This window comes from Phyllobates terribilis, unplaced genomic scaffold, assembly GCF_046119375.1.
Source record: "Phyllobates terribilis strain yellow unplaced genomic scaffold, ASM4611937v1 Scaffold_71__1_contigs__length_7168151, whole genome shotgun sequence".
Classification (NCBI taxonomy): Eukaryota; Metazoa; Chordata; class Amphibia; order Anura; family Dendrobatidae; genus Phyllobates; species Phyllobates terribilis.
In genome coordinates this window covers 4587479-4597810 of record NW_027362831.1, presented here as the reverse complement: position 1 = coordinate 4597810, position 10332 = coordinate 4587479, and the positions used below count along the sequence as shown (strand labels likewise).

At 43.3% G+C, this 10332-nt stretch overlaps 1 protein-coding gene across 2 annotated transcripts; it reads right to left on the bottom strand.

The window, feature by feature from the left end:
• Positions 1–3470: 3470 nt before the first annotated feature.
• On the bottom strand, positions 3471–8952 carry LOC141194457 (uncharacterized). Of its 2 annotated transcripts, none has more exons than XM_073662378.1 (4): positions 8864–8952; positions 8683–8780; positions 8398–8488; positions 3471–5381 (listed from the first exon to the last, which is right to left on the bottom strand). In XM_073662378.1, exons 1-4 carry the CDS (start codon positions 8946–8948, stop codon positions 4102–4104), a joined length of 1554 nt encoding a protein of 517 aa, XP_073518479.1. In that variant the 5' UTR covers positions 8949–8952; the 3' UTR covers positions 3471–4101. The 2 variants fall into 2 exon arrangements, with proteins under 2 accessions (XP_073518479.1, XP_073518480.1); XM_073662379.1 differs by having other exon boundaries at positions 3471–5378.
• Between the last annotated feature and the right edge of the window lie 1380 nt (positions 8953–10332).

Here is a 10332-nt window from a genome sequence, read left to right as displayed (position 1 = left end):
GCAGCGCAGGGAGGCCCAAGCTTTCTGGACCCCACCCGCTGCATATTGCAGTCCGCAGCCGCCCCGGAAAATGGCGCGTTCATAGAAGCGCCATCTTCTGGCGCTGTACCCAACTCATCCAGGGCCCTGGTGCGGTGGCTCACTGGGTAATAAAGGGGTTAAGGCCAGCTTGGCATTATCAGCTGGCCCTAAGCCCGAAATTCATGGGGTCACGCCAATATTAGACATGACCACCATGAATTTCTAGTAAAGTATTTAAAAAAACACAACACCCAGAATAAAGTCCTTTAATTGAAATAAACACACAATTCTTTATTGTTCTAAATTAAACCATACTTACCGTCACGCCCATTCCAGCTGAAGCCAATGTCTTCTGCAATAAAAGTAAAATAATAAAGCAACCTCATCCTTACCTTTCCATGGTTCCCACGACAGCTTCAGCTCTGCTACATCGAGATGACAGGCTGGACCGCAGCAGAACGCTGCCATCCAGCCTGTCATCCCGCGGACACTCAGAAGCGCAGGCATGCTTGCGCTCCTCAGTGTCTCGCTGTGACGGCATAAAGATGAGACAAGCTCATGTCCAATGAACTCGGCGCACCTCATGCACGTCACTGACAGCGTGGGAGAATTGTCCTGCACTCAGCACTTCAGCGTGAAAATTCTCCCACGCTGTCAGTGACGTACATGAGGTCAGCTGAGTTCATTGGACATGAATGAGCTCACCTCATGCACTTCACTGACAGCGTGGGAAAATTCTCCTGCACTCAGCGCTACAGCGTGTGAATTTTCCCACGCTGTCAGTGACGTGCATGAGGTGAGCTCATTCATGTCCAATGAACTCAGCTGACCTCATGCACGTCACTGACAGCGTGGGAGAATTCTCACGCTGAAGTGCTGAGTGCAGGAGAATTCTCCCACGCTGTCAGTGACGTGCATGAGGTGCGCCGAGTTCATTGGACATGAACTCGTCTCATCTTTATGCCGTCACAGCCAGACACTGCAGAGCGCAAGCATGCCTGCGCTTCTCAGTGTCTGCGGGATGACAGGCTGGATGGCAGCGTTCTGCTGCGGTCCAGCCTGTTATCTCGATGTAGCAGAGCTGAAGCTGTCGTGGGAACCATGGAAAGGTAAGGATGAGGTTGCTTTATTATTTTTCTTTTATTGCAGGAGATCGTTGGCTTCAGCTGGAATGGGCGTGATGGTAAGTATGGTTTAATTTAGAACAATAAAGGAATGTGTCTTTATTTCAATTAAAGGACTTTATTCTGGGTGTTTGTGTTTTCTTTTAACTTTGACTATGGGGTTAGTAATGGGGGTGTCTTATAGACGCCTCTCCATTACTAACCTGGGCTTGATGTCAGCTGGCATTATAAGCTGACATCAACCCCAACCCTATTACCCCCTGCCACCGCACCAGGGCAGCGTGGAAGAGCGAGGCTAAGTGCCAGAATTGGCGCATCCTATGGATGCGCCATTTCTGGGGCGGCTGACGGCTGGTGTTTCTAGCCTGGGAGGGGGCCAATATTCATGGTTCCCTTCCTGGGCTATTAATATCAGCCCCCAGCTGTCTGCCTAGCCTTTGCTAGCTATTAAATTAGGGGGGACCCCACGTCATTTTTTTGGGGGGTCCCCCATTTTAATAGCTAGTAAAGGCTAGGTATTCAGCTGGGGGCTGATATTAGTAGTCTGGGAAGCTCCGTGGGTATTACCCCCTTCCCAGGCTTCAAACATCTGCCCCAGCTGTCTGCTTAACCTCCGCTAGAGACTAAAATTACGGGGAACCCCACGCCAATTTTTTTTAATAATAAATCCTTTATTTTAATACTAAATGACAAGTACAGTAACCAACACTGTCACTGTACTTATTATATATGTGACTGACATGTTTCTATCTATCTAATCTATGTGTGAAGCTCTATTCTGTCTGTTATAAATTGTCGGGTACAGATGCTGAATTGCCGGCCTTTTTAAAGAGACGGTGCATGAAAACACTATTATTTTTTTTAATAAATCCTTTGCAGTAAATGACAAGTACAGTAAGCAACACTGTCACAGTACTTCATATATATGTGACTGACATGTTTCTATCTATCTAATCTATGTGTGAAGCTCTATTCTGTCTGTTATAAATTGTCGGGGACCGCTGCTGAATTGCCGGCCGGCTTTTTTAAAGAGACGGTGCACGAAAACACTATTATATTTTTTAATAAATCCTTTACACTAAATGACAAGTACAGTAAGCAACACTGTCACTGTACTTCGTATATATGTGGCTGACATGTTTCTATCTATCTAATCTATGTGTGATTCTCTATTCCTTCTATTCTAAATTGTCGGGTACAGATGCTGAATTGCCGGCCGGCTTTTTTAAAGAGACGGTGCATGAAAACACTATTATTTTTTTTGATAAATCCTTTACACTAAATGACAAGTACAGTAAGCAACACTGTCACTGTGCTTCTTATATGTGTGACTGACATGTTTCTATCTATCTAATCTATGTGTGATTCTCTATTCTTTCTGTTCTAAATTGTCGGGTACCAGTGTATGCCGCTGCTGAATTGCCGGCTTTTCATGTTTCACTGTGAGCACTGTTCCCATCAATTTGGGCAATCACTGTAATGCCACAACCACCATGGCTGTGGCATTACAGTGAGTGGCAGACAATCCCTGCATGATTGGTGCTCTAAATAGCGCTAGACATGCAGGACACGCTTTTGGTGCACGAACAGTTATCGAACATAACCTCGAACAGCCGAATTTTTTGCAAATCGTTCGGGTTCGTCGAACAACTCGAACACCGCCCAAAACAGCTCGAATTTGAGATTGGCGAACAGTTCTAGTCGAACACCGCTCATCTCTAGTTATAAGTCCATCTTTAGAGATCCGGATATTCCTATGTCCAAGGTGCGCAACATAATCAATAAATTTACAACACATACAGTCAAATATGTTGGAGCTTCAAAAATGTTATGGGGTTGTTTTGCAGCCTCTGGTCAGGTACCTTGACTGTGTGCAAGGCATCATGAAATCTGAAGATTAGCAAAGGGTTTTGGGGCACAATGTAGTGACTAGTGTCAGAAAGCTGGGTTTGCGTCCTAGGTCATGGGACTTCCAGCATGACAATGACCCCAAACATACTTCAAAAAGCACCCAGAAAATGGATGGAAACAAAGTGCTGGACAGTTCTGACTAGCAATGAATCAAGATCTAAATCCCATTGAACACCTGTGGAGAGATCTTAAAATTGCTGTATGGAGAAAAATATTAAAATTTGAGAGTAATCAGTGGTTGATACCATCTTTTCAGTTAGCCATTAAAAGGTAAGAAATTTCAAGCTTTCAAGACTACTCAGGTCTCTTCATCAGACATAGTATAACAAAATCTGAAGAGTCACATATTTATACACAACAGGGCACAGGAATAATGCAATAGATAAGACAAGTGACGTGAAGCAGAACTATCAGTATGGGAGAGGGAGAAGCAGTTGTGGCCGTAAAAATGTTTGGCCACAAGTAGATCTATTCTTTTATTGTGTGGCGATGAGAATTCATCCTTGTTTTAAGGTTTTACCCTGTCTCCCCTACATACAGACCCCCAGTTGGACATTTGGTACATATAATTAAATTCATTGTGATGCAGCTGAAAGTACCTGGGATCTTGTGGTCCTGATGTGAGTTGGGAATCTTTATCTTGTCCATGGTCATTATAAATGGACAGGTTTACATTTACAGTTGGTGAGGATGTATTTTATAAGTTTCACCACAAAGGTGAAACTAATCCTCCCAGTCAGTTTGCTTTCCCTCCCAGTACCTTTTCATTCTAACAATGTTAGGTTTCTGGGAGATTATACTTGTTCCTTTTATTTTTGGTTCTCCTTAGCTTGCCTTAATTGCCCTATATGAATGTGTTTTTGTTTCTCACTCAGAGTTTTCGTATTTTACTTCACACTTTCCTTTCCCCTTGTTGATAGTGTGTTGCAGCCTCCCCTCTGGTTCCTCAGGAGGTGTGAGAAACTCCTCAATGGCTTATTAGTTAGTTAGGTCTGCGGTGGCGTTTTTAGTTGTACAGCTAGGGCCTTTCTAGTCTGTACAGAAATTAGTTGGGTGTAGTTGCGGCATTCTCCCCTGTGTGGATTGTCCAGTGGTTATCAAGATGCACTTTCTGGTTATAACATTTCCCACATTTTGAACATGAAAAAGGCTTCACCCCTGTGTGAGTTCTCTGATGTTTGGTAAGACTTGATTTCTCTGTAAAACATTTCCCACATTCTGAACAGGAAAATGGCTTTTCTCCTGTGTGAGTTCTCTGATGGTTGATAAGAGTTGATTTCACTGTAAAATATTTCCCACATTCTGAACATGAAAATGGCTTCTCCCCTGTGTGAGTTCTCTGATGTACAATAAGATTTGATTTCTCTTTAAAACATTTCCCACATTCTGAACAGGAAAATGGCTTCTCTCCTGTGTGAGTTCTCTGATGGTTGATAAGAGTTGATTTCTCTGTAAAATATTTCCCACATTCTGAACAGGAAAATGGCTTCTCCTCTGTGTGGTTTCTCTGGTGCTTAAGAAAACTAGATTTCTGGTTAAAACATTTTCCACATTCTGAACAGGAAAATGGCTTCTCCCCTGTGTGAGTGCTCTGATGTGTGATAAGATTTGATTTCTCTGTAAAACATTTCCCACATTCTGAACAGGAAAATGGCTTCTCTCCTGTGTGAGTTCTCTGATGTTTGATAAGATTTGATTTCTGTGTAAAACATTTCCCACATTCTGAACAGGAAAATGGCTTCTCCCCTGTGTGAGTTCTCTGATGTGCGATAAGAGTTGATTTCTTTGCAAAATATTTCCCACATTCGAAACATGAAAATGGCTTCTCCCCTGTGTGAGTTTTCTGATGTTCGATAAGCGTTGATTGCAATGTAAAACATTTCCCACATTCTGAACAGGAAAATGGCTTCTCCCCTGTGTGAGTTCTCAGGTGCCTAACAAAATCTGATTTCTGATTAAAACATCTCCCACACTTGGAACAAGAAAATCTATTCTTCGCTGTGTGAATTTTTTGAGGTTTAAGAAAAGACTTTTTGAGGGGAAAACTATTTCTATATTCTGAACGTGAAAATGGCTTCTTTGCTTTAGGGGCAATTTGTTTTTTAATGTTTATTTTGTGACTTTGATTTTCCTTAGTAGTCGGTAATGAATCAGAAGACAGAACCTGTTTCATAGGATCAGATGATTGATCTTTGCTGTGAAGGGATGATGGTAAATCTGGAGTAATGGCATTCACTTCAATTGTATCCTGTGAGATCTCAAAATTATCTGATTTGAAAACTGAAGATGTCAGCTCTCCCACTGATCTCCTGGTACAGTCATCTGCTAAGAATAAAACCAATTATTATTTTTTAATAAAAAATCCTTGAATTTTATATTTTTGAACATTTCTACTTAAACTGTCTGTAAAAAAAGGCAAGTTATATAAAAAAAATTCACGTATTCACCAGGACAATAACAGTTCACAGTCTAATAGAAAACCTCATAGAATGGAGCAGTGGAGCGTGGTGTTCAACTGTTTTTTCATTCTGCCTCCCAAATATGGAATAAAAAGCCACCAATGTTATGTAGGCGAAAACAATACCAATAAAAACTTCTCCTCATCTCACAAAAAAACAAGTCCCCACTCAGATCCATCATCTGTTAATGGAATAACAGAGGTTTCCACATTATTAGTGGCTCAAAGGCTCTTGAAAAGCAACATGGCTTCCATAAACCAATCCAGCAATATCCGCTCCCCCAAAGTCAGATCTCCCCCTTGCTTCTGAGCTTTGCAGTAGTTTATGTGCCTAAACCACATTTAGCATCCATGTATTTGGTTTTACTATAATGAGAAGAACCCACTTAATTTACGGTGTGTATCTCCTGGAGCACAATCTGGGCACTATGTGTTGGGTAATAAACTAGCCCATTTGCAATTTTCACTCTCCAACGTCCATTGCGTGGTAATTTCTGGAAAGCGACTGTGGAGTCAAAATAGTCACTACTCCTATAGCTTAATTCACTGAGGGTTATAATTTCCAAAATGGAGTCACTTTATGGGGATTTCTACTGCTCTGGTTTTCCGCCACTTTGTCATATTACGACTTCTGAAAAAGGTGTGTCCCATCTCATCTGGGACATCTACTTCTCCTCCTGCTTCAACTTGTGTGACGTCTGCTTCTGTCACCAGGAGCCACCTTATTCATTCTGCAGGCAGCGCTGGTCATGGAGGAGACGTCAGAACCAGAAGCTCTGGGCGGTGCAGGCTCTACGCAGCCACTAAGATTAGGGTGCCTGGGACCTGAAGTACCATCCAGTCTGGCAGTATGGGTGTGTGTTGTCCAGCTGGAGTAATCTGCTCCCAGCTTCAGCCATTTGGAAAGCACCGCACCCTACTAAAGCTGGAAGCATATTGCCGGAAGCTGCCAGATACAGCCTTGTTCTCCTCTGGTTCAGTCATCTGTGATCAGCTCCCGGCTTGTGTATTTGTTTCTGTTGTGACCTCGGCCCGTGTACTGACTACTCTTGTGTCTTCTAATTTTGTATTTTCTCTATCCTCTTGGTTCTGACCCGGCTACCTGACTATTCTTCTTTCAATCTTGCTCCAGAGAACAGCAGTTAACACCATGGCCCAAGCCTAGGGGTCTCTGTGTAACTCCAGATCCACGTAGAGGGGTTAAATGGTGATGAGCAAAGTAATTTGTGAAATCAGTAAACCGGGTAGATAAGACAAGCCTGTTTGTGGTAGCCATCTTTTGAGCTGCCAGGTGACCATGAACAGCGTCCCCAATACATTGTGTCTGCGAACTATTCCAGCAAAATCTGCATTCCTAATATCTAAATGGCGCTCCTTCTCTTCTTAACCTGCCATGTGCCCAGACAGTAATGTACAACCATATATAGGGGGATCAAGAGAAGTTGGAAAATAATTTGTAAGGTTCATTTGTTTCCTATTATCTTTTGTGAAGAATTCCAGAGTTATCACCACATAAAGTGACACATGTCAGATTTGAAAAATGGGCCCTGATTAGGAACAGAAACTGGGTGCGGGAAGAGGTTAAAGCAGAGGATTTCTAAAGTCAAAAACTGTGACTATAGACAATAAAACATCTACTGAAATGATCAAACTGAACAGAGAAAAATGAGTAACTAGTGGTGAAACCTCTCTGTGGTAATTAGAGTATGGGGCTCAGTGGCTCTTGGCAATCTAAACTATCGTAAGGGACAATATATTCTGTCAGATGAGAAGAAATATTAGACATTTAAAGTGAACTTTTTATAATAGTGCAGAGCGGAGGTGTCTTAAATTTAGATCTCGGGCATTTGGAAGAGGCAATGGACATCTATTTGAAAGACTACCAGGGAGTTACAGCGTCACATAAGTGAGGCAGGCCGATCCCATCACAATGAAACTATCATACAGAATGAACTAAAAAAGAATATAAAAACATGTAACATCCCCAACAACAATGTATGTATGAAGGGAGAAATCCAACACTAAACTGGAGTTGCACTCATTTATGGTGGACCATTTGGCGCGAACAAGCCGGAACCCCGAACACGAACCTGAATTTGAAATTCGCTCAATTCTATTTATGACGTGGAGTGAATCCATAAAACCAGGGCTCGAGCCAACACATCTCCTGCAGGCATGAATAAATGTATATTACAGCCATCAGCCACGCACAACTTAGAGATATATCATGGCACAGGTGTAATGTTTTTCATGTAGTTTATCACAATCCTGTTTGAAGTTAGCTGGTTTTAAAAGAAGTTGAAAAGTCAGGATAAAGGGAAACTCTGTTGTTATTGTACAGAAATTCACACTTGGCCTCACTGCACATTTAATTTTGTCGATCATAAAAGTGAAGTTTGGCCAGAAAGACTGGACCTGGTCTTGTAGGGACCATATGAGCACATTCAGCAGCACAGAAGGGAGAGAAGGTAGATTCATCTAATAAGATATCAGGGATCTAGGAAGCCAACAGCATCATTATCCTCCGCTTTCTCTTACAGACCCATCATAATATTTTTCTTCAAGTGATTTTCTCACTTGTCAGCACATTCTAAGTACGCTGTCATTTGGCTTTATAGTTTACAGACCTGGGCAGGTAACGGTCAGCGTCTCCTAATCCCAGGGTGTAGGTGGATCCTCCAGGTTGTAAGTGCTACAGAAAAGGGCTTTCACAATTACACAAAGTAATCTGAATATTTTTGGACGGAGGAGAATGTTGTGGACTAGCGGCAAAATGGTGATCACACGATTGTGATATGGCCGCACTACACCACTGATAAAGAAGCCACAGCCGGTGACTGAGAAGAATCTGTGACTTCTCTGCATTTAGTGGTTACTACTCACCTGGGTACTCATATGTAGGAATCTCCTCTTTACACCGCTCATCACCCCTCACATATGTATCTGTAATATTAATATGGGTCAGATCTTCACCCTGAAAGAAATATTATAAAAGTCAAAGACAGATGGAGAAGTCACAAGTTTGATCGGCTCTAATCCTGTTATCTCCACCGTTCTCATGACACAAATATAAAACATAATAATGGTGGATAAAACAAAACTGAAGACATGACCTTTACAGCCGTCTACACATCATAGGGGAGATGATGATACCTTCTCTCCATCTACCTGATGATCCTGAGGAACATTGGGATCTTCTTGTTTACAGTTCTGTGGAAGAAGACGACGGGGACATCTCTCTGGTGTTGTCCTCTTACTGGATAGATCTGGAGGAAACACATACAGGGACTGAATTCATTCTTTACATACAGATAATTATAGGCCGTGTGTATTTAGTCCTGTCTATTACCTGGTGATGTGAGGGGCTGGGGAACCTCCATCATGATGTCCCTGTACAGATCTTTGTGTCCCTCTAAATACTCCCATTCCTCCATTGAGAAATAGCCAGCGACATCCTGACACCTTATAGGAACCTGACACATACAATGATACAGTCATGCATCCAATCACTCCATAGCGTTACTGTATAAAGTCCCATGATTTCCAGCAGTGTCACCTCTCCAGTCAGCAGCTCAATCATCTTGTAGGCGAGTTCTAGGATCTTCTGGTCATTGATGTCCTCATGTATCAGGGGGTGAGGTGGAGGCCCTGTGATTGGGCTCTGTGGTCTTCCCCATCCCTCAGACACAGGGTCCTGAGAGCGCTCACTAGAGGTCTTCTTCACTACTGTGTAATCCTGGTTATGGAGAGACACAGTAATAAATCTCACTACAGACATTTCCAGAGTCCTCACCTTTCCAGTTCTGTCCATCTGTTATTCCCATAGATAAGAATGATGTAATGTGACATCATCAGAATCTCTCACCTCTCCAGTAAGCCGGAAGAGGATCTCTAGGGTGAGGTGTAATATCCTCTCCACCATCTTGTCTATCATTTTCCTGGATAAATCAGGAAAATTTTCTTATATAGACAATCTTCACTGAGAGGATCCGGTATTTTAGAGATCTGAATGAGAAAAAGATAAGCTGATGGATAAGACCATTTTTCTGCAATGATGCGGAATCCAAAATGTACCACGAGCACCCTTTATCTGGTGTTCAGGTCTATTGCCTGTATATTAAAATCTGTGACATTTGAGCAGTACCTTTTCACCCGTAAAAATCGGCCCTTGGGTATTCCTCTTTTCATGGGGATAGGGGTGGTGGTTATCCCACTTCAATAGTTTATTAGTCCTTGAAGGTTTATGGTAGACTAGATGGTGGCCCGATTCTAACGCATCTGGTATTCTAGAACATGTATGCCGCCGACCAGGCGCAATCAGCATAGCAGTGTTTAAATTTGGCGCCAAAATCGCTCATTGATCGCAGCCGGCGGCCGTGACCAATCAGCAGAGCCGTGTTTAAATTTGGCGCCAATATCGCTGATTGGTCGCGGAAGCCGGCCACGGCCAATCAGCGAACCGTGTTAGTGAGGACTGGAGAGCGTGTTTAAATTTGGCGCCAAAATCGCTGATTGATCGCGGCCGGCAGCTGCGACCAATCAGCAGAGTGGTGTTTAAATTTGGCGCCAATATCGCACATTGGTCGCGGCCGCCGGCGAACCGTAATGGTGAGGACCGGGCACCGGCGCTGGCTGTGCGGGTACTTAAGCTGCGAGCAGCCGGGAGATAGGCGGCTGCTAGCAGCCGAAGTATCCCGACCGGCGGCGGCGCTCCCCGGTCCTCCTTTCACACTTGCCGTCGAGAGATCAGCGGGCCAAGCCGCTGACCTCACGACGTTAGCAGCATGGAGGTCAGCGGCGCCGCCGGTCGGGGTACTT

What these genes read in the sequence shown, in the direction of transcription:
- LOC141194457 (XM_073662378.1), bottom strand. Translation starts at nt 8,948, where the DNA reads ATGGAGGAATGGGAGTATTTAGAGGGACACAAAGATCTGTACAGGGAC. An exon ending in CCAGCCCCTCACATCACCAG is followed by an intron (nt 8,781 to 8,863) that starts GTAATAGACAGG and finishes TGTTTCCTCCAG; the next exon opens with ATCTATCCAGTAAGAGGACA. An exon ending in ATGTTCCTCAGGATCATCAG is followed by an intron (nt 8,489 to 8,682) that starts GTAGATGGAGAG and finishes TATTTCTTTCAG; the next exon opens with GGTGAAGATCTGACCCATAT.